The 25663-nt window shown below is 33.2% G+C and overlaps 1 protein-coding gene across 1 annotated transcript in view; it reads left to right on the top strand.

Moving 5' to 3' along the window:
* Hcn1 (hyperpolarization activated cyclic nucleotide gated potassium channel 1) overlaps positions 1–25663 on the top strand; it is a 329950-nt gene that overhangs the window by 142645 nt on the left and 161642 nt on the right. The window contains exon 2 of the mRNA XM_033760857.1: positions 14678–14839. Within this exon, the coding sequence (XP_033616748.1) occupies positions 14678–14839 (162 nt within the window). The remainder of the gene's footprint in view (positions 1–14677; positions 14840–25663) is intronic.

The following is a 25663-nucleotide window of genomic DNA, read 5'->3' as shown; positions in this document are numbered from 1 at the left end:
ATGGAAGGAATGAGTTATGGTGCCTAGTAAGTGTTTTTTTTTTTTTTTTTTGGTACAGGGGATTGAACTCAGGTCCTTGAGCTTGCAAGGCAGGCCACCGAACCGCTGAGCTAAATCCCCGGCCCAGCAAGTGTAATTTTTTCATTGTTTATTGTTATATTTATTTATTCATTATGATTTCATTTATCATTGGGAATTTGTACTTGTATAGGATATATTTTGGTTCTTGTTTTTTCCCCATTCCCCTTCCCTCCCTTCCACCTTTAATCTCTCCCTATTTACAAAAGCTTTGTTTCCATTTTTCCCTTCTTTTCTTATTTTTTCTTGCAAGTGTAATTTTTTCATTGTTTATTGTTATATTTATTTATTCATTATGATTTCATTTATCATTGGGAATTTGTACTTGTATAGGATATATTTTGGTTCTTGTTTTTTCCCCATTCCCCTTCCCTCCCTTCCACCTTTAATCTCTCCCTATTTACAAAAGCTTTGTTTCCATTTTTCCCTTCTTTTCTTATTTTTTCTTTCCCTTTTTTCCTTTTCCCCTCTCCCTGTACCTATTTCCTCTTCCCCTTTGAACATTTTCTTCCTATTTCACAATATCTATTATACATTTTGATCCTTATTTATACTTTCAGTTTCTCACACTAGGGAAACAAATTAGTATTTACAAATTTATGTTCCTTTTATTTTACTTAAGAGTATGGTCTCAAGGTGCATCCATTGAGTTATAAACGTATCTAGCTTCTCCTTCTTTATGGCTGAGTAGTACTCCATTATATATATAAAAAATACATCTTTTTTTTTATCCAGTCTTGAGTTGATGGGGATTTTGGCTATTTCCAAGATTTAGCTATCACAAATTATGCCACTATAAACATGGGTGTGCATATATCACTGTGGCCTGATGCTTTTAATTATTTTGGGAAGAAACCCAGAAGAGGAATAGCTATGTCAAATGGGACCTATAATCCCAGTTTTTGAGAAATCTCCACACTGATTTACCAACATATACTCCTGCCAACAGTGGAGAAGGATTTCTTTTTTCCCACAGTCCTGCCAGCATTTGTTATTGTTTGATTTCTTGATAACAGTCATTCTTTCTGGGGTGAGGTGGAATCTCAGCATTGGTTTCATTTGCATCTCTCGAATGACCAGTGATGTTAAATACTTTTTCATGTATTTATTTGTTGATTTACTTCTTCATCTGAGAAATGTCTATTCATTTCAGATTCCCATTTTATAGCCTCTTTAATAGCAAAGATGAAAACTAGACCGATAGCTTTCACCATACACTAAACTAAAATCAAAATGTGTCAAAGATCTAAATTTTCAAACAGAAATACTAAACCTGCTGGAAAATAGGTTAGGTAGAACTCTTTTTTTTCAGCTTTAATTGAGTTTATTGGTACATTTTAGGGATACAGTACAGTTACATTCATTGTTGGGATCTGGTACCTCTACATGACAAGTCTCGATTCTCATTTTTTCTCCTTACCCCTGCCCTCCCTTCACCCCCTCTCCCCTCCCCATCTACAAACACTTTATTTCCATCTTTTCATTATCTCACATTTTTTTGTTTTCCCTTATAACTCTTAAAGATATTGGCATAGGAAAAGACTTAACGAACAAAACCTCAGTCACATGGGAACTAGCTCAAGGAATCAAAAACACTTTATCCATCTTTTCATTATCTCACATTTTTTTGTTTTCCCTTATAACTCTTAAAGATATTGGCATAGGAAAAGACTTAACGAACAAAACCTCAGTCACATGGGAACTAGCTCAAGGAATCAACAACTGGGATCTCATCTTATTAAAAAGCTTTTGTACAGCAAGAGAAACCAACAGAGTGAGGGTTTTACTAGCTGTTCCTCAGACAAAGGACTATTATCTAGAATATATAAAGTGTGAATTTTTAAAAATAAGAGATTACTTTTGTTTACTTTTTAAGTAAGCAAATATTCTTCAGCACATCCCAGCATTTAGAGAACACACATTTCACTGATTAAAAATTGAAAGCTACATAATTATGCAAACATTTTATGCTTAATAAGAAAAAAACTTCAGACCAAGAATCTGCTCATATAAATCACTATGTTACCCAGATTGGGCTCCAATCCTGGGACCACAGATGTGCATGATCACACTTGACTGGTAGACATGAATTTGAAACATGAATTTCACTATAAGTAAAAACCCTTAAATGTATCTATCAAAATTTGTGCTTTGGGGGAAACATCTTTAGTAGAAAAATTATCCAACCTACTATCAACATGTATGTAGATAGCATCAAAACTATTTTCTAAACATCATTTTCCATTATAAGGAACAAGGGTTCTTTGGAGAAATACATGCACATCATGAGGCTGAAAAAATTCTTCTGTAACAAAAATATTCCATCTAAAATTATTTGTATCATGTTCATAAGACAGACATCAACAGATAGTTTCCATGTAAGATCAGGACACCATTCACTACTTCTATTCACATGTTATTTGAAAGTCATGGACAGTACAGTAAAGCAAGACAGAAGAACGAAACAGAAGAAATAAATCTATCATTCACACAGGACAGTGCTTTGAAGAATATCTGAAAACCTCTACAATAAACTATAGAATTGATTTAGTAATTCCACTATCAGATTAATATAAAAGTAAATTACATGTCTATACGTTAGCAATAGAGAAAATGTACAAAATACAACATAAAATATCAGAAGCAATCAGTATGAGAAAAATACTAAAATATGTTTTAAAAACTTGCTACCAACTCAAAGGACAATTTGATTATCAGTATGAATACTCTTTGTAATGAATAGAAATACTAGTATGTTTAAATTCATCTAGAAAAAAGTCTTCTTTGGTCAACTTTAAAGGATGACAAGAAACTAATCTAAAAATGTAAATTAAATAGTTTTTCATTATTTCTGCAAAAGTTTCAGATTGCTATTATTTCAAGCTTGAACTATTCTAGGAACATTTTTTCTTGGATTTTTCCAATTATTTCTCTAAGTACATTTAGGTATTTTTCTTTGTCATATTTTTCTGATATTCAAATTTTATGCAACATTGTGAACAACTATATTGTTTTATCAGTCTTCACTCCCTGAACAAAGTTCTTTCTCCCTTTACCTTGTGAAATACTGATAAGTGGTAATCTCCCCTCTGTGTCTTTCTCTTGGTTGAAATTCAGACTTTTCAATAAAGTTACACAATGTAGAGGTTTCATTTTTCTCTGGAATGGATATTTCAAGTAATTTTGAGAAATCATGATATAATACAAAGTATTGTCATTGATACAATAATAATTTATGCTAAGTGGTATAATTTTGAATCTATGTTGGATATCATGTTCTGATGTATTTATAATGACTCATCTGAATATGCCTCAGGGTGTTATCAATGGGTCTTGAGAATAGTGTCAAACTGAATTAGCTCAATCTTGCAAACTTTTTTACATTCTTATTTTTATTTTTCATTAAGTATTTACTTAACCTTACACAAAGTAAAACTATGAGTAAAATTACAGTAAAAGGAAAAATTATTCTTTCTGCAAAAGGGACATATGGATTCAGAGGACAGATGAACGATTTATTATTCCTTAGCATAATAAATGCCAAAATAAAGCAGTAGGGAATTGTAGGAACATATGAGGAAGGATTTGCAGTATAGTCCCATAAGACACAGGAAAGGTTTTCTACAGGAAGTAAACTAAATTTTTAAAGAAGGCAGGAGTAAGTGAAGAGAAAGTGAAAAAAAGGTCAAGAAATCCAAAGATACCTATGTCCTCTTTAATTACTTCATTGCTTCTTTATGATAAAGTAAAGAAATATTAAGTGTAGCTTAAAACAACTGGTGGTGCCAACATGACTCGTGAACACTCTTGTTTTTATTTTTGAGCTTGCTTTAGCTCCATAGATGTATCATTTGAAAATTACTCTTCTGTTTGCAAGTATTAAAGTTTAGCTCTTTTTTTCATGTTTTTAATAAAGAAACCTGTAAGGCAGAATAAAACTGCTTTCTTATACATAGTAAAAAAAAAGGCATTTGTTCATTTTCCAGCTTCTATTACTTACATAAATATAAAATAATTTATGTTGAATTAAAAAATCATGATTTATTGAAAAATATAATTAATGTTTTTATGTATTTTAAGTTTTATCGGTTAACTTTTGCTATTAATGGATTAATGGAACACAATGGACTACAAGTGGTGGCTTATAATAAATTTCTATTAGTCTTGTTTTAGCAGAGAGGAAAAAAGACAAGTTTACATAGTAAATTTAAGTAGCTATAAATTAAGACAAAACATTTTATAAAGGTAGCAGTTATCTTTACATGCAAAATTACAATTATATTTATCTGGAAGAGTGTTGATCTCACTTAGATTTAAGTGAAATTATGCCTTGAAGTAGCTTCTAGCATACATGTTTTGTAGTATCATTACAAATGTCATGGTGGAAGAATTTTTTTTTCTAATTTTTCACGGTGACAAGTACATCATTTCCTATTGCAAAGCAGGCGCAGTGCTGCTGAACTAAATCCCCAGCAATCACATTCTCCTTTTAAAGGATGGCTAAGAAGCCAATAGTAAAGCAGTCAATTTGAGTAAGGGGCTAAAATTCTAAAAAATAAATAAAATGAAATTCTAAAACCTGTAGAAAAGCTTTGTGGCATTGTCTACGTCTATCTGAGTCTCTAGAATGTCTTTGTCTGTCTTTAAGGATAAAAATATTGTCCTGCAGTTACTCTCACCTGTGTTTACGTTTTATAGATACTTTCATTCAACTTAATCCTAAACTTTTATAGTTTATTTTATTTTAAATATGAAACTTAGAAATTGAGCTCTTGAATATAGTACATGTGTAGGAAATGCCGAGTATTTTTGAAGCAAGACAATGGAATTTATAGGAATGTAACTAGAAATATAGAAATGTAGTAGAAATATTAACACTTTTCTCTTATTACTATTAAAAATAAAATGCATATTTTTATCTTTAAATGAATTTACTAAGCATAATACAAGCTATTTTCTTCCTTTAACTCTTACACTACAAATATATCAAACAAAAGAAATAATATGGAGGGTAGAAGCAGTGCTGAATTTAGCAGAAAACATGACAGTGATTTGTGAGCTTGAATGTTGGATGAAAGCCCAGATAATAATGATAGTACCTTTTTGGACTCCTCCATTTAGAACTTGTTAAAAATACTGAATTCTATTGAATTTAAACAGTGTCAACTCAATAGGACTAAGTCCAAGTCTCATTTTTTAAAGTGGGTTTTGGCACAGCCTTGGTGTCTGTACAAGCTTAGTCTGTTGGCTCAAATCGGTACTAGATCTGGACTGCTTAGAACACAGTGGGGTTATTTTGTCAGATCTGATAACAACAGAGACTAATTTACTAAGGGAAATTCAAAATAGTCCAAAAGTTTCTGCACTATTAAAAAATGTTGGCAACCTTGGCAATATTTTTAGAATTATGCAAGCATTCATTCAAAACATAAAACTAAGTCCTATTGTTTAATAACTTTATGATTATAGAGCTTATAAAAATGACCATAAGTCATTGAAACTCTGTTCATTCATTCATTATATGTAATCAAAATTTCATTATTCACTAGTTTGTTTTACACACTATTATACAAGCCAATATTACATTATTGTGAATAATATAGGCAGAGACTTTAATCAGTTCTCTGATAACTGACAGGAAAATTAATATCTCATTAAAGTCATCCAGCTTTTAAAAAACACAGATAATTTTTAAGTAGCATCTTGATTGCAACCATTATACACATTTTTTATATAAGATAAAATTGTGTGAATGTTAACAAATACTAGGTTATCAATTTTCTCTTTTGATTCAACATTTTTCTTCTAAAGAATGATCTGTCAAAGACTGAGATTCTAAGAGGATAAGACATGATCAGCTTAATCAAATGCTTTATATTTTTATAGAGACAGTAGTTATGCAACCCAGACTAGTGAGAAAAACAAATCATATTTTTAAAAATGAATTAATAGAAGAAAATGATTGTTTAGCCTAAGAGAAAGGGAGATAGATAAAAACTGATAAGTAAACAGAGGCCAACTTATGAAGAATTTATAGATTAGACTGAGGAACTTGGCTTTGATCTTAAATTTAAAAGAGTACTGTTGCAGATTTTTAACTAGAATGGTGACATTAACATATATGAGTTTTATACAAAAAACTTTGCACTGTGGAGGACACCAAATCTAGAGAGATAAAACAATAACTTAGGAGGTTTTTAAATAACTCAGCTATCAGATCGTAACTGCTTTAAGTAAGGAATTTGCAGTTCAAGAACTTGTGGATGGAGAACTTAGTTTTCTGTGGAAGGCAAAGGCATTGTGTAAGTTTAACATTACTCTCAGGAGAGACTATGAAGATCAAGGTATTGTATATTCTGTTTAAAGGATGAGATTAAAAGTGCTTGAATACTGATGAAGTAAAATATGTTGATGGGAGTGTAAGGAAGAGGGGAGGAGTTAATGACGACTGACAGAAAATAGAAAAATAAAAGCAAAAGAAAAAAACAAAGTGTAGAATAGTTCAGTGTAAGAAGATGAATGTGTATATGGATAGGCAGTATTTTCTCAATAAAATTAGAAGTTTATGCTCTTGATTAAGGTGAGTAGGATTGATGTGATAGATTTGGAGACCTGGGAAACTTTATTTTTTAAAATTCATTAAGTTTTCTTGTATATTTTAGGTACACACTGTGATCACCTCCATCACTGGGAATTTTACCTGTGCAGCATATATCTTGATTCTTATTTCTTCTCATTCCCATCTCACCCTTCCACCCTCTTACCCCTCCCTATTTACAAACGCTATCATTCCATGTTTTCCTTTTTCTTTCCCCCAACCACCTTTGGACATTTTCTTCCCATTTCTCAGTATCATTTACACATTTTGGTCCTCATTTGCACTTTTATTTTTCTCACACCAGAGAAACAATTTGGTATTTGCATGTATGTCTTATTTAATTCTCTTAAGAATATGGCTTCAATGTGCATCCATTTAGTTATAAATGTCGCTGGTATATCTTTCTTTATGGCCAAGTAGCACTTTGTTTTATAAAACAAAATACATCTTTATCCAGTTACCAATTGATGGGCAGTTGGGCTGTTTCCAAGTTTTAGCTATTACAAACTTTGCCACTATATATATGGGTGTGCATATATCTCTGTGGTATGACACTTTTAATGCTTTTGGGAAGATACCCAGATGGGGAATAGTTGGCTAAAATAGGACTTCTAATTCTAGTTTTTGAGAAATCTCCACACTGATTTCCATAGTGGTTGTACCAACTTACACTCCTACCAACAGTGGAGAAGGTTCCTTTTTTTCCCACAGCCCTGCCAGCATTTGTTATTGGATGATTTCATGATAGCAGTCATTCTTTTTGGAGTGAGATGGAATTTGCATTTGCATCTCTAGAATAACCAGTCATGGCAAACATTTTTTCATATGTTTACTTGCTACTTCTACTTCTTTAATGAGAAATGTCTACTTATTTCAGGTGCCTGTTTTTGGATTTAGTCTTTAAATTTTGGATGTCTGATTTTTTTAAAGTTCTGTATTCTAGATAGTAGTCCCTTGTCAGAGGAAAAGTCAGTAAAAATTTTTCCGCACCTTGTGGGCTGTTTCTCTTGCTGTGCAAAAGCTTTTTAATGAGAGTAGATAACTAGCAGGCCGGGGATTTAGCCCAGTGGTTCTGCCACCTGCCTCACAAGTGCAAGGACCCGAGTTCGATTTCCATTACCAAATAAAACAAAACAGAGCAACAACAACAACAACAAAAGATTAGATAACTAGCACAAAGAATTAAAAACTGAGAAAGTTTTGATGAGCTACTCTATTGAACTTTAATATGTTCTGACTAGGAACAGCCAATTTCAGTGAAATGTTGGAAACCTAGTTGACGTTAAAATCATGAGGTAGTTTTGCAGTGGTCGGTTCTAAGAATATGTGGAAGCTCACATCTAGAAGTGCAGGTATGTTGGAGGGGTCAGTTCATCTCGGAGCAGGACATTACAGAGAGAATGTGGTAGAAGAGAAGAGAACTGACAGTTTTGATGAGAGCAGTTAGTTTTCTGTGTTAAACTGGATAGGAAAGGCAGTGAAGCTGAGCAGAGAAAAAGGCTGGAATGAAGTAGGACTTTTTAAAGATTAGTTATCTCAGACAACAAAACTAAAACAGCTCAGTGACAGTGAAACAGTGAATAATAAAAAGCTGGGCACACAAAAATGGTATCATCAGAGAGATAAATGTTGGTGATTAATGGCTTGAATAAGGACAAGCCACAGTGATGGCAACATCAGAGTGGATATTTATCCGGTGATGAAAATTACAACAAAGAATAAAAAATATGTAATTAGTGTTTATGAACAAAATTTGAATGTAATCTTACTAAAGTACATGATAAGAATTCATTTAAATTAGAGATCTCCTTCTGTTATCCTAAAGCCATCCTTCCACCCTCCCTCCCTTCCTTTCTTCCTTCCTGTCTTGTCTTTTTTTGTCCCTTTCTTCACAGCCTTTCAATATATAAACATGTGTTACGTGCATGTTTTGTGATCCCTTGATCCCTTAGAGTTCATCATCTAGTGAAAATACAGTCACATAAATAAAATTATAGCAACATATTAAACAGTATTAGAGCATAATGTTTTGTGAGAGGAGGCATGTAAATCTCTTCCTTGAGAAGTCAAAGAAGTCATTCCCCAGGAAGTGATATTTTAGCCAAGTCTTGAAGTATGACTAAGAAGTCACCAGTGAGAAAGGGAACGTATAAGGTATTATACCAGGAGAGAATGCAAACAAATACAGGCAAACAAATACAGGCACTGATCAATTACATTATGTAAAGGGCAGTAGGATTATGCTGATATTCTTTAAGCATGAAACATTTATATATATAGAAGATAGATTACAGATGACCATAAAATGATGATACATAGGGCTAATTACTAAAAGCTTCTAATGCCAGGCTAAGGAGTTTGGACATAGTGACATAAGAGAACAGTCACATCCACCAAGCTCGTTCGAAAGTGTTTAGCAAAGAAGTGGGAGCTAGTGTATACAGTGACATCTTTGAGCTATTCAGAAGGGCTTTTAAAAGGTGCAATGCAGATCATCTTTGAGTAGTAAGCCTGAACATAGGAAGGGCACTTCATCATTACCAATATTTTGCCTCTCACCTTCTGTTTATACACAGAATTTGGGCAGTTTTAATTTACCCTGTGAAAAACTTATCTATTCATGAATAAATTAAACATATTTGCAGAAAATCACAGTTTCACTATATACTAAAAGGAAAGAAGTAGACGGTTTCAGCGTCTGTGAAAAAATTATTTTTAATCTAGAATTCTATACCCAGATACAATATCACCAAAAGGGAAAGACAGAAGGATATTCTCAAGCAAGTACTTCCTTTTCTAATAGTATCCTCCCCAACTTCGTAAGGCTATTGACAGGCTCAGTGGTGCTACTACAAGATGCATTGAAGAGAACAACAATTATGGTGCCTATCTAGTGGGTCTAGAACAAAATGAGTATTGGTTAAAAGCTGAGATGTCTCTGGAGAAGAGTTTGTGTTAGTTAGGAAAAGGGTAGTAGGAGTCATGCCGTGAACAGCAATGAGCCATGCCTACATTGTATCTGGCTGACACAAGGAAAATATTTAATAGGTTGGTTTTGGTGAAGAAAGAAATTAATCTTTCACAAGCATGGCTTATTATTTTAAGGAATCTGTTAAATATAGTATTAGTTTAGGCAATACACTTATGGCAATTGTGATAGGTACACTTCGGGTTCTCTGGAAATATCTAGATGCACTATTGTCTGAACTGATGGAGTACTTTAGTTCACTGTTACTTCTGGAAGGTGGCCAACTAGTAAATCTAACATTGTGCCCCTTTTCAAGGAATCAGTTCTACTGAATTTTTTCTTGCATTGCTACCAATTTAGCGAAACCGTTTTGTTTACCATGTGTGGATTAGTTGCCTTTTGGGGAATTGTGCTATATGTTATTCTCCCTTATTAAGTTTTACCAACTGGCAGACTATGTGGTTTCCTCACGAAGATTTGTACTTCTGTTTTGTTGGCTTCATACCCAAATCATGTACTTATTTATTTCTTTTGGAAGGCATATGCCAAGTTAGCGAGCCAGGATTACTTTTTCTCTCAGAGTATCTCTGACACAAAACCACTTAAATAAATGAATATTCTGAACGCTACTGGCTTTGCTGGCCAGAACAATAAGATGGTGTGCCAATACATGATGTAACTTTGAGAGCTATCACAGAGGAAATTCTGAGGAAGCATTGTTTTCATCTTAACAGGGGTTTTTTTTTTTTTTTTGAGAAGCCAATACTCTTTGTCTTCTCTCTTCTATTAATTTCACCTGACAAATGGTGCAAAAAGCTGGTTTGCACACAGCCTTTCAATGCTGAAAATGGTTAGAGAGCCTGGACAGTATTCTTTTTTTTTTTTTTTTTTTTTGGTACTGGGGATCGAACTCGGGTCCTCCCGCTTACCAGGCAGGCAGTGGAAACACTGAGCTAAATCCCCAGCCCATGGACAGTATTCTTAAAAAGGACAATGTACAATTTAAAAATAGCATCACCGTGTTTTATTGTATTACACCATCATTTTATTTTATATGCTATAATAATAAAATTTGTTATGCTAAGAAAGATTTAAGGGAAATTGGGTATTTGTGGAGTTTCTTGTCTGATTTATCTTCAAATAAATATTATTTTGTGGATTGCTGCTTGTCTCTGCTTTAAAAATCATATATTATTATTTCAAAAAACCGAATATTGTGGAATTTTATAAATTGAATATGCTCGCCTTAATCTGTTTTCTATACAGCAGAATACTGGAGTCTGGGTAATTCATACATAAAAGAATTTATTTTGACTCACGGATCTGGAAGTTGAATGTGGCACTGGCATTTGCTAAGCTTCTGTTGATGGTCTCACGCTGCTCTATGGAAGTGGAAATAGGAAGGGGCAAAGGCTTGTGAGGCAGACAAGGAGAGACTGCTGACCTGCTTTGTAACAACCCACTATGGAAGTTACTAATGTAGTATTGAAAGACCTAACTCCTCTCTGTTACTCTTCCATAGCATATAATACGCTTTTATGAGGTATGATAAAATAATACAGTGAATGTTTCAATTTTTTTCAAAAAAATATTATAGTAAACGACACATTGTCAGTAATTGCCTTCATAATTCTTCTTGGTGTGAGCATATTTATCCTACCATTCTTTGGAGACTTTCTAAAGCCATTCTGTAGTCCTGTAAGTACTCCTTTAGATCTTTAGCTGCTATATCCTGGGTGTTTCAGTGTCCTTAATTGATTCAGAGCATTAGCCTTTCATGGCTACTTTGACTTCAGGGAAGAGCCAGAGGTTGCACACTGCCGGATCTAGTGAATAAGATGGACAAGGACACACTGTACCATTTCCATAAATTGGCCTTTCCATTAGATAGCACTCAGCAGAAAAGTACTATAAAATATGATGTTATTTTATTAGTTACAGAAAGACAGAGATATATGATTTGACTAGTTGAAATTATCTAGTGTCAAAATATCCAATTTGCTTGTAGTACCTCCAAAATTAGATTTGGGGATAGTTCCAAAAGTGAGATCATTTTTGAGCACAGTAATGTTAAAGGCACTAACATTGCTAATGGAATGAACTATGTGATATTAATTATGTGAGATATCACTAAGTATTTTGGTAGAATAATAGAGCACTAGTGCCACAAGCTAAAATTGTAATGGTCTGAATGGAAAAGGGATAGAAAATAGTCTCAAATCTAAGCATTAGCTTATTCAATAGTACATGAAATTACATGGAAGAAAAAAACCAAGGACTGTTTCTAATGTCATTAAAGGCTTTATATCTTCACTAACTTCTTCTCTGAAAAGATTTCCTGTATGATTATGTCTCTGTAGAGAATATTTTAGAGGTAATAGGGATTTCTTATAGGCATTTTTAAGAATCATTACCATATATAATTTAGTAAATAATCCCCCCAAAACCCACCAAAAATGTAAATTCTTAAAATAAAGTGAAAAAAAGTTATCCTTACTAAGAATAGGATCTCATTTTCCAGAAACCCACAAACTCTACTTTGAAGCCTGATCATTGAGTAATGGCTTCTGTATGTAATGGCTTGTGATTTGGCTTTGGCAGAGTTTCAGGTAGTTTTTATTTGCTTTAAATAATTGGAGCCAAAAGGTCCAAAGTTTCCTCTTCAAACATGAAGTTTGTATCTTACAGTTTTATCCTATTCCCTCAATGCAGCAATTTCAAGACATCTTGAGTTGTTTTCTTAGAGAATACTAATATATAAATATATAATTAGGTAGCAAAATGAAAGGTCTACATCCATACTGATTTTGTTTCCTATTTTATTGGTAGAAAGCTTTTTATTTATGTTTTACTGTATTGCTTTTAATGGGAAAGTATATTGATGGAAATGTTGATACAGTGTCTATTTACAAATTCAGTGACCAGGAATTATTAAAGGGAAGACACCCAGAAGATTTTTTTTTTTTGTTTGTTTGTTCTGGGGATTGACCTCTGGCCTTTGTGCTTGTGAGGCAGGTGACAGAACCAGTGAGCCAAACTCCCAGCCCCAGAAGTATTTTTTTTTTGTGGGGTTTGCCAAAGTAGATGTTAACTGAGAGAAAAATAAAATTCTTACTCACTGTGTAGCGTAGGCTGGTCTCAAATTCCTTGTAATCCTCCTGCCTCAGCTTCCTGAGTGCTGGGATTACAGGCATGCCCCACCAAACCTAGTTTAAAAAAATAAAATTCTTAATTCTGTAAAATACATTCTTCTGTGTAAAGCTATGCAAATAGCCTCTGAAATCTAGGGTTGCCCATTTTGCTTTGAAAGGACCTCAGAATTTAGTGTCTACATTTCTACAAATTGAAATTCTTTTTCTCACTATAATTGTTATGTAGAAAGGAAGATATTTAGAGAAAGAATTAATGTTACATATGTATCAAATTGAAGAACATTTAATTAGAAACAGATTTGGTGATTTTACCAAAGCCAACTCATAAATGTCCTATCACTTTTACCTTTACATACTTTAGTATAAATATTTTAAAATTAGAGACATTTTCATATAAAGATATGGTTTCTATAGCAAAACATACATTTTGTAGCTTTTTAATGTTTCCTAGATATTTTTCAAGAATGTTGACCCTTATAATTAAAGTTGTACCAATTGTTTAGGGAATTGTACAGTATTTGAAGTATCTTAAGATGTTTAAGTGAATTTAATAATATTTATTAAATGTATTTATTACATATTAATGTTCTAACAGCTTGATGAAAAAAGTGCAGGCTTTCCCTAAGAGGATTTTGTTATTGTAGACTAGGTGAAATATTATGGTAGGAGAGATGTATAAAGCACTAAAAAGAAAAGCATGCTCTGATTCAGTTTCTGGTTAACTAAAATAATAATGAGTAGTTATATATGTAAAGCTGCGTGTATGTTTCTGCTTCTCAAATTCTGATGGAGAATTTTTTCATCATTTCTGTACTTACTGAAATAATGTTACCTACCATATTAGTTTTCATGAAAATATAAATAAAGTAAAACAGAAAATGGAAGCCTATATCATAAAAGAATAAATCTTTGATATAGATACTTCTACATCAAATTCTTTTGAAAATATCAGTTGTTTTATAAGCAACTCTAGTTCGATTTCTTTTTTTTTTCAGCTTTAATTGAGTTTATTGGTACATTTTAGGGATACAGTACAGTTACATTCATTGTTGGGATCTGGTACCTCTACATGACAAGTCTCGATTCTCATTTTTTCCCCTTACCTCTGCCCTCCCTTCACCCCCTCCTCCCCTCCCCATCTACAAACACTTTATTTTCATCTTTTCATTCTCTCACATTTTTTTTCCCTTTTTACTCTTCCCCTACCCATCCCACCTTCCCTACACCTTTAGCTCCTTTCTTCCCATTTCTAAATGTCAGTAATCTTATTAGAATCTTATGCATTGTTGCAGATTATTCACACCAGGGAAACTAGTTCGATTTCATCTTAAAGGTCACAGAGCATGTTCAGTATACACAATTAAAGAGGTATTTCTATTCAACAGCTGTAGTGTTAACTGTAGTTTATTTTCAGTCTTACACTTTGCAAAGTCCTTTTGCTTATAATTTTCAGTGTTCAGGTATTCTTGGAATATTTTCTTCATCTTTGGAAAAACTTATTAACAAGGGATGAGAGGCGGGAAAGGAGATTATCTCTCATTTGTCAACTTTCCTACCTTGTTTTTAAAGTAGGCTTGGTAAAATGGCTGGGAATGCAATAAATAAAAACTACCTGTCAAATTAATGTTATTTAAACCTTACATTTTGTGTCACCTCTATTTCTTGTGAAATGTCACATTTGGTTGTAAAATACATAAAGCAAAGCCCAGCCTCATTCGGAAAGTGAAGAGATAAACTCTGTTTCAACATCTGAAAGTTCTTTCCATACTTAAAAAATTTACCATATTACTTAAACCATGCAACATCAGTTCTACTAATAGTATGCTTTGTTTTTCTTGCTAAATGGATTTTAAAGAGTTCACTTTGCTCTTTGGTCAACAGATATTCCACATGACCTATGACCTTGCCAGTGCGGTTGTGAGAATCTTTAACCTCATCGGCATGATGCTGCTCCTGTGCCACTGGGATGGCTGTCTGCAATTCTTGGTGCCTCTCCTGCAGGATTTCCCATCAGACTGCTGGGTTTCTCTAAACAAGATGGTTGTAAGTAGTTTATGTTATTTTACACTCTCCTTTTCAGCATTTTGTTAAACACTTCAAAGTATCTGTACAGAATGATCTGATTTCTCCTCCATATTTTTTTAAAGTTGGTTTTGCTTCTGTAGATATAAAATCACAGCAGACACCTCTTTCTCTACAACTAAATTTCATTTTCATTATGTTCATGGAAAATAATGTGTTACAGCTTATATTTTTGTATGTTTGGCATGTGTTTTACGTAAATGGTATAAACACATAAACACGATTGTGATACAGTGTTCCTTCAAAAAGGTCTGCAATTTAGAATAATTTCCTTTTTCTTTCAACTTTCCTTTTTAGTGTTTACTGTGTTTCGGATACAGTCATCGTCACTGTCAAACATACAAAAACGTTTACATCACTATAGCTGTAAATGAGATAAGTGGAAAGTTCAATGATATTTTGTTAAACTTTTTTGCTAGGGAAAACTTTATGATAAAAGAAAGCTGTAAAAATAAAAAAAAATTAAATGTGATTTAATTTCCATAGCTAAATACATCCATATTCATGTTTAGTTTTAAGAAGCATTGCTTCAAATTAAGATTTAACATTCACTTGGATCTTTCATTCATTTCATTTACATTTGCTTAAATATCACTTCATCCCAAAGGCCTACTACCTTATCTAGTAATATATCACTCAACTGATTGAGTGAAATCATGAAAATATTTACCAACACATGTATAAATATACATTCTCTGGTGTCCCCCACCCCCACCCCAAATGTAAGTTCAGAAATTTTTGCCTGTTTTCTTTGGTTCCTTGTCTCTAGTGCTATAATACCAGAATACCACAGACTGGGCTATTTATGGAAAACAGAAATTTATTTTTCACATTTCTGGAGGCTGGGAAGTCTAAGAGTGCAGCATCTTCAGGTTCATTCTTTGGTTTCAAGATGCCACTTTGAGCATCCTTTGAAGACAAGGAATGCTCTTCCTCACACAGCATAGATGAATGAGAATCCTCTCTAGCAAGCCTTATAAGAGGGCACTAATCCATCCACCAAGGGTCAGTCTCCATCACCTACATCTTCCTGGCCTGCTTCTGTCAGCCTTCTTTCACTGGAGATTAAACTTTCAGAACATGAATTTTGGGAGGCTCATTTAAACCATAGAAATTAGCTAGGGAAAAACCCTTAATTTGTTTTAACCTAGTCACTCATCATCAAAACTTTATTCAAGAAGTATTCTTTGTGAGTATTGTATAACAAAGAAAAAAATAAATAAGGAGCTTAATTAGCTCAGCTCACTTTTGAAATCTGTGACATCTTAATTATAGATCTGCCACTTTATCTTAGAAGCAGAAAAATATATAGTAAAGACAGTAATGAAAGTATCTTGGGAGGAGAAGAAGCCAAGGATACTGACTGATTGCATAGTATGAAAACATATGCACTTCTGCAAAAAAGATTTACTTATGACACCAACAGAAATGTAATTTTCCATATATTTATTAGTTTAAATTTTCTTGAAATATCTTTCAAAGAAGTAGTCAACATTGAAAGAGTAAAAGAACTATTTTTTAGAATCTGCATTTAATTTTGTAGCTCTGTTGGAGGGCAATAAAATATTTAGCAAATGAATGATAAGCTCACTATGAAAGAAAAATTTAATATCTTGGTCATTATCATTACACTTATCTGAATATATCTGTGTGTGTATGTGTGTGTGTGTGTGGTGTTTAATGTATCCAATTCTTCAACTTCCATTAACTTCTGTTATTATAAGAAACATCTTTCTTGAAGTTGAAATTTACTTCTTGTTTTTTTGTTTTGTTTTATGTTTTGGCCACACATTTACTTTTGAGATTGGCTTTTCTTTTTTTCACATTTTTAAACATTTTGAAATTCTACGGTGGACAGCAGAAAACATTTAAGTCTTATGTTTAAATTTAAAGACCAGAAATCTTTTATATCATCATCATTATTATTATTGATATAAAATAAATGACAGCCATATGTGAGGCCAATTTTTGTATCAGATTATCATCATAGTGTCATTAGATTTTAAGAATAGTATTCTAAGAATATAGAATACTGGAAAACCTTCTATCACAACTACAGTAAGAAAAAGTGTATTTATATCCAAAGAGAGTCATAAAGGAGAAATGAGAATCAAAGATAAGAAAAAAGGACCCTACCTTTTATTTACTACACATGAAACTCTGTGTTTTGCAGTATGTTATCTTATTTGATTCTCATAACAGCAGAATGAAGTATGCATTATTATCCCTGCTTTATGATTTTGGACACTGGCATTTTTAGAAGTTAAGTAGTCCAGTGGTACACCAGGAAATTACATAGCTTTGTGGATGCATATGTTTCTGACTCCATAATTTCAGCTCTGCACCACAGTAGAATGTCTTAAATCATATAAATTAGAAACCACAGTTAAGAAAAGTAATAATAAGAACAAAACATAGTGACCCCGCTCCAGTTGCAGCAGAAAATCAGTCTAATATCAAATTTTGATCTCTGACCGTGAAAAGTAACAGCACTGATAGTTTTCTAGATGTGCAAAACCAAAATCAAGTTAGGAAAGCACAGAAGTGAGAAGTGAGATTGAGATGGACATCCTTCTTGGGTATGGGCTTGATAACTTCGCTATTTGGCTTTTGTGCTAAATTGTTTATGATAGAGATTGCTTTTTTAGCACATTATCTTTCTTTTTCTTTGTTTTTATTTTAAATGATTTATGTCCTTAAATATTATTAACAACTATGTATTTTAAATCCTTACTAACAGTATTTGCATTTTTGTCTTTAGCCTTATCTATACCCATCTCCAGCTAGTTATCTATATATAATCTATGAAGAGAAATTTAGTCATTGCTGTATTTTATCCTTAGCTATGGTGTTAATAATTTGCTTATATATTCATTCACACATTAACTGCTTTAAATGTGCATTTTGTTTAATGAAAGTAAGTTTAATTCCTCTCAGCTAATTTTTCTGTTATGTTTATGTATTCTTCATTAAAATAATTCTTTGAACATTTTTAAGTCAATCAGTAACTATACTGGACTACTTAATCAGACCAGGATGGAAATATTGACCTTGAAAGAATAATATGAATGGAATTAATCTTACTAGGCTTTTGCAATATTTGCTTTGGTTTCATTTAAGAATTAAGTCTGAATTATTGAATTCTATTTGAATAAAAATCTTGGTTTAGCAGGTAATTAATGCTGAATAAAATTAGTTATATTCTTATGACATTTTGTGACCATGCCTATATGTATATAACCCTGAAATTGTATTAATTCATGATAAAAGAGATCAAGAATAGTTAAAGTTACAAATGTGAAATAATCATTTCAAAGAATAAGAAAATAAAAATGATGACACATTTTAAACTGCATATTAATTTGACTGAGTCTAAAATATCTAGCATGATGTAGGGAATGTCACTGCAGAAGACATAAAAGAAGGACTTGCTATGAAACAATGTGTTGCTAGGGCAAGGTTTTCCTAAGGAAATTTTTCCCGTAGGCTTACTCTTGGGTGTCGTGTTTGATACCAGCAATCTTTAACTGCATAGTTGTGTATTGCTAATAGTTTGAAAGCTTCAGTGTAAGCATATTTTACGAATCTACAATCATTTGAATGCTCCATATACTGATCTGGATTTGCTTTTATAGTTAAGGCATTTTGTGCTATAAACTGTTAGATCTAATAATTCTGATTTATAGGAAGAAAATGATGCACTGATACAAAGTGAAGGCAAAATAACATCATAGTAAATACTACACAAAATTTTTACCACAGTTAAATGGAGAAACAGTTAGAAAACAAGATTTAGCTATGCAGTACTTGGTTGTACTCTACAAAAACTAGTTGTATAGATATACTTGGTTTCAGCATCTATCAAAATATTTGCATTAAGATATCTTTGCTGACTTATTTCATTATCATTTGATTTATAACATTGTTAGAGCTATGTGAGGACTATATGGATAAGAAATATCTAGTATTGTATTTATATAAGTAACATTAGAGTAAAAATAATTTAAACCAATGCTAAGGTTTATCATTGAAATGTTCTTTGTTTTTGTTTGTGTGTTTGATTTTATTTTGATTTAAGGAATCCATGTATTAGTTTTTGTTTCTTTTTCCTTTACTGGTACATTTTAGGTATACAATACAGTTACATTCATCGCTGGAATCTTGTACCTTTACATGATATATTTTGGTTCTTATTTTTCCCCCATTCCTGTGCCCTCCTTTCATTCCCTCCACCTTTCCCTATTTACAGAGACTTTGCTTCCATTTTTTTCCTTTTCTCTTATATCTTCTTGTATTACTTTGTCTTAATAAATGCTATTCTTGGGGGCAGGCAATTTACATGCATACTGCACAGGTTCTAAACCAACCTTCTACACATTGCTAAATTAATAAGAAGTGATTGCTCATAACTGAAAGGATAATTATCAGAGTTTTGTAAAATGTTTAAAAGTGTTATTCTTTTATGCATTTACATGTCCTTCCTTTGATAAGGTTTACTTTTGTAATTTCCATGTCAAATTATTGCTTTAAAGGCAAGTAATCAATTGATCAATAGATGGGCTATAAATACAACATATTCTAGATTAGTGAAGTCCAAATTAATTAAGAGTTTATAACCCAGAAGTATAGAGACTTATGTTCAATGACCAATAATATGAATCTGAATTGAGCCCTCTGAAATGTATGTACTATTTACAGAGTCCTGAGCAGGGGACAAGTGCTGATGAAATACTGTGGGCCAAGCTGTGTACCACTGAGTACAAAGACATTTACACAAACCCTATTCCCTCTTAATTTAGCAATCTAGAGAGTCTATTTTTGTCTGACTCCTCCCATGGTATGCCAATGATAGCCTTATGTGGGTTGAGATAAAGTCTTTATGGAGTTGAAACTAAGTCCAAAAAAACACACAACAGGAAGACATTATTTCAACTTCTGTCCACTGGCTTTGGATCTGGAGCATTCAGTATAATGGAGATCTGGGTAATTCGGCTAATCCCAGCTCCAAGTGTACAGTTATCACAACAAATGTGTGCTAGAAGAGAACAGAGTATTAAGAGCTGTTTGAACAAACCTCTTATTTTCCATAAATAATTTGAGAGGAAACGGGACCTAGTATTATTCATATATAAGTCCTTATCTACAAATAAAGTACAGAAACCTTGAATGAGTATGTTACCTATTGATGTTCTAGCAATGTATAAAGCCAAAAATTAAAACAATTTCACTTCTTGTGCTACAAAGCCTAGTTAACAACTTAGATAATAATTGGTTAAAATACTATAACTAAGAAATGAAGAAAAATAGGTTTCCTCCCTTGAGGTCTAGTAATCTATTTTAGATTTGAATTTCTGTATATGTTAAAGGTTGCATTATTATGACTAGATTGAATGTCTTCTAAATATAATGTGCTGTCATAATAGAAGTTTTTAAAAGTTCTAACAAAAGGTTAGTAATATGCTGACAAATCACTGTAGCTTTACTGGAAGAATACACTCACAACTTCTATAAGTTTTAACAATAAAGTAGGTCAGTAGCCTGCTGAGTGTTGTGATTTCTCCTTTGCCATCCTGTTACTTCCCATTAGGAAAGGCTGCCTGATAACTGCTCTACAATGGATCAAAACATAACCCCTGACAAAAGGGAAACAGTTTTCATACTGTGCTTTTCCTCTTCCTTTCTTAGATGTGAATTCCTTTATGGGAACAACCATATGAAAATAAATTCTAATCAGTTATTTTGTTTTTGATAAAAGCTAAATTTCAGAAAAGTTTTAATGAATTACAGTTTTCTTATAGAGAAGAATAAAGAATATAGCTCACATTATATATTGGCTCCAAGTAAATTGAGTTGCTTTAGCAGTACAAGATCAAACATTTTAAACATTTTTTCCTCAAAGAGATTAATTCTTAAATTTAAGTAACAAATGACTAGAAGAAACCTCATTCATTTAATTACCTCTCCAAAACAAATGGCATTTTACTAGAACTGGGGAAAGAAACAAGCATTTTACAGCCTACCATTTTACTGAAAATATTAATTTACTAGTCTTAGTCTTTCATTAGTTCTCATACAGACTTGGTTCATAGTTTTGAAACTTTCACAAAAATAGTATAAAGGCACAAGCAACATTATCTCATCTCTTCTGAGTGAAGTTAGTAAAAATAAATCCACTTTACAAAAGTCTGTGAGAAAAGTGTTAACTCCATTGCCACAAAGCCAGACACAGCTAGTGTGATAGCTGGTTAGAAACTGTCCTTCATTTAAAGGTGAGGCCAAAACACCTTTCTCCTACATGGTCCCTGGAGACCTTCCTTAAACTAGTTTGTGCCATGGTCAATTCAAATTTATAAGAAGCATCCATTAATGGGAAAAACTTATTTTATGTATGAAAACTCTGTGATAAAACAGTCATTGTGTTTTGTAGATGTGCCTTGATTGTCAGGTTTCTTCTCTTATGACTGCCATCAATCCAAAAAAAGCTGGCAGAATCATAACTTTACTTGTCTTCTGAATTCTTCATATACTTAGAAGTATATGAGGGGCAAGTAACATTATTTGGAATTCTTGTAGATTTGAGGTAGTCACATTGTTTTCTACTTTGAAATTAATGAAATAGCAAATTAGTGGCTTCTTACTGTATTACTCTTGTAACATATGGATGTTACACAATTCATATAAGCTTCATGTATTTTAAAAGCCTAAAATGGTCATTCTTTCAATGCGTAAGAGATATTTATATAGATAATGTTTATGGGCCAAGCCACCTATTTCAAGTTATTTTACGAAAGTTGAAGGCAGGAACAGGATGGTGCCTTGGTGGGAGAAAGCTGATAATCTCATGGAAGCCAGGGAGAAGAGAGAGAAGAGTAGAACCAGGAACAAGACTCCACTATTCCAGGCCATGCGCCCCATGGTTCTCCTGTAACTAGGCCTCACCTTCCAACAGAACATTCAACTACTGAACTGAATGAATCCACTGGGGAGTATAGTGCCTCCAGATCTAAACCATAACATTTCACTCCTGACCTCCAAAAGATTCATGTCTATATTTTGTGCAGAATGCATTTAGTCCATGTATAAGAATCAACAGTCTTAACAGTTTCAGCACTGATAAAATGTCCAAATTTAAAGTCTCTGACTCTTAAGACATACTCAGTTGTGAGCACCTGTATAAATAAAAAAGAAAGTTAAATAAAAATGGATTAAAGATCTAAATATTAAAACAGAAACATTAAACCACCTAGAAGAGAGGTTAGGTAGAACTCTTGAAGACTTTGGAATAGGAAAAGATTTCATGAACAAAACTTCAGTTACACATGAACTAAAATAATGAATCAACAAGTGGGATCTTCTTATTAAAAAGCTTCTGCAGAGCAAGAGTAATCAACAATAACATAAAAAGACAACCCACAAAGTGGGAAAAAATTTTTTACGAGCTGTTCCTCAGACAAAGCTGTACTACTATCTAGAATATATGAAGAAATTGAAAAAATCATATCTCCCAAATTTAAAGATGCAGTCCAAAAATGGACAGACATTTCTCAGACAAGTAAGTAGAAATAGCGAACAAATATTTAAAAAAGTGTTCCTTATCACTGGTCATTCAACAAATGCAAATGAAAACAACACTGAGATTCCACTTTAACCCCAAAAGAATGGCTGCTTTCATGAAATTAACCAATAACAAATGCTGGTGGGGCTGTAGGAAAAAGGGAACACTTCTCCACCATTGATGGGAGTGTGGTGTGGTATAACCACTGTGGTAATCAGTATGGATATACCTCAAAGAAACAGGATTAGAGGTCCCATTTGATTTAGCTATTCCCCTGATGGTTATGTTCCCCCCAAAATTAAAAGTATGTTACCACAACAATACATGTGCACACATGTTCATAGCGGAGTACTACTCAGCCATAAAGAATGAGAAATTAGAGACATTTATAGCTAAATGGATGCACATTGAGGCAATACCCTGAAGTGAAATAAATGAAACACACCTGTGTAAATACCAAATAATTTCTCTGGTGTGAGAAGCTGAAAGTGTGAAAAAGGATGAAAATGTATAATAGGTAATGTGAAATAGGAAGAAAAGTTGTGAAGAGGAAGTGAGAGGGGTAGCTGAAAGGAAAGAAAGGAATGAATAAATATGAGAAAAGAAAAAAAATAGAAACAGTCTTGTAAATAGAGAAGGGTGGAGAGGTTGACCAGAGGGCAGGGGACTGGGGAAAAAAATAAGAATCAAGATATATTATGTAAAGATACAAATCTCCAATGATAAATGTCATTATGTTGTATACCTAAAATGTATCAATAAAATTAATTTAGAAAAAAAGAAAGTTAAAAATGGCATGGGGTAAACATTCCCATTCTAAAAAGAAGAAACAGAAATATAGAAAGGAATCTAACCAAAGCAAGACTGAAATTCAGCAGGGCAAACATTAAATCTTGTCTTTCTATGTCTACCACCTGGGCCTTTTGTGAACTCCAAATGGCTTAGGTAGCCATGCTCATATGGCACTGCTGGATGTAGCTATCATGATCTGTCTTTTGGCCAGGCTTTGCTCACTTCCTATGACTTTCTTTGGCAGACAATCTATATTCCTGGTATTAGCAACTTCCTTGGGATGTCACCCCACTTTTAGCTCCAGTCTCACAGCTTCTTGTACTACTGTCTCAGGGTCACACTCCCTAGCCTCCTAGGTCTTCCTTTGAAATCCAAGTGGAAGTCTTCATGACCTCACAGCTCTTACATCCAGCATACTGGAAAATACTGCTCCATTTGGATTGCATCAAATTCTGCCACAGCCCTAGCAGTAACCAGGCCCTCTTGGATCATGGCTACAGAGAACTCTGAATAACTGGATGGTTGACCCATGAGAGAAATGACAGAAAACCAATTTCCTAAAAATCCCTTCTTTAAAGAGCCAAACCTGGGGGGATTTTTCAAATGAAAGCTTTACAGTGTTTCACCCTTAAGCCTGTGAGGCATGAAGCCTTCCCATTATGTACCTAAAATGCCCTCAAAACATCTTTCCTATTCTGTACAAAATATTTGGATGCTTTTTAATGCTAATCTTCAGCAACCACGCTCTTCTTTGCCCAAACTTTGTGGGTGGCTCTTTTTGATGAAATATCAAACATTTCAAGTCATTCAGCACTACAATTTGCTTCTGATTCTCATTGTAGATAAGCATCAAGAGAACTAGCAGTATTCATAGTACAGCCTGAATGCTGAGCTGCTTTAAAATTTCTCTCACCAGGCTCATTAGTTCAGTGTCCTTAATTTCCATCTCCTGCAAAGTCTTAGGACGTGGGAAAACAGAGAAATTTTTCTGTTAAAGTGCAGCACACAAAGCCTGTAGTCCAACTGTGAGTGGAGACCTTAATCCCAATTGAAATTTGCTGAGCCTGTTCTTTGCCATTTGCATTTCCATTAACATTCTGGCCTTCTGTGCTCCATTCAAAATGTCCTATCGAATCTAGCTGATTCTATTGTAAGGCTTCTCTGGCTGGTGTCTCCAAACTTTTCCAAAGTTTCCCACACATTAGGTCCAAAAGACTCTAAACTACATGGTCAAGCATATTATAAATGAAAATCCACTTCTCTGGTTCCACAATAAGTCCTAGTTACTTTCTCATCTCTGATACAATACCCTATACCTACAATTTAAAGAGGAAAGGTTCATTTTGGCCCATAGTTTCAGTCCATAGTCACCTGGCTACAAGAGCAGAGAGAGGAGGAACTGTGACAAGAATACCTCCCTCCAGGTCATGTGCCCAGTGATTACCCTCCAACCAGGCCACAACTTGTCACAGTACATTCAGCTACTGAAGTCATCAATGAGTAAATCCACTGATGAGTATAGTGCTGCCATGATCCAGTCACTTTCCACATATGTGAGAATTTTGGGGTATGCTTTAGATCTTAACCATACCACTGATTAATGAAGGATCAGTTTTTGTAATTAATAAAATTGTCATGTCATATAATATACCGTATATTTTCACCTATAATTTTTACATATAATAACCATATTGTAACTATATTATGAATTATGGAAAAAACCCAAATATCTGTCAAGGTCAAGCAGAACATTGATTACAGAACTGGAGTTATGGCAACAGTCTACTTACTTGTACTCTCCTCTATTGCCTATTAATGTATGAATGAAGAAATCATGAGCTGATATATTAAGGTCCAGGTGATTTGATAAAATAGAATTCTCCGATTCTTCACTACTTTTTCACTTTAAAATGGGAGATGTCTTCATCTAATTGATAAATTATCTGCTATAGCAGCAATTCATAGCTTACAAAAATCTTTCTTGAAGAAATAGTTTGAAAGGTAACCATTATTGAAACCTATGCATTTAGATTTACAAAAATCTCAATGTGCAAGACTGAACAGAATGATGAAACTTTTAAGCTAAATTACAACATTTTGGGGTCTAGAATTTATGATTGAAATATTTTTTATGAAAGTAATGCAACTGGAAGAGATTTATGTGTCAGGTGCCTATGTGCATAGAAATTAAACCTTCTGAGGAAGATTAAAATAAAGACATATAAATAAAACATTTATAAAGAGGAATTACTAAGAGTATGCTAAATAGTATTAGACTAGTAAAATGGAATCTTGTCTGTGACGCAGCAAATAAGTAGGAAAGGTTATCAGTGATGGGTCTGGTACACTTATTTCCCTTAAAACAGAATACTGATGAGTTCTTGCCTTGCATATTTCAAAATAAAAAGGGTAGCAGAAATGGTGAGAATCTATTTCAC

This window comes from Fukomys damarensis, unplaced genomic scaffold, assembly GCF_012274545.1.
Source record: "Fukomys damarensis isolate Sample0158 unplaced genomic scaffold, DMR_v1.0_HiC HiC_scaffold_1, whole genome shotgun sequence".
In the NCBI taxonomy this organism is placed as follows: Eukaryota; Metazoa; Chordata; class Mammalia; order Rodentia; family Bathyergidae; genus Fukomys; species Fukomys damarensis.
The sequence above is the reverse complement of the archived record's forward strand: the minus strand, read 5'-3'. Positions and strand labels throughout refer to the sequence as shown.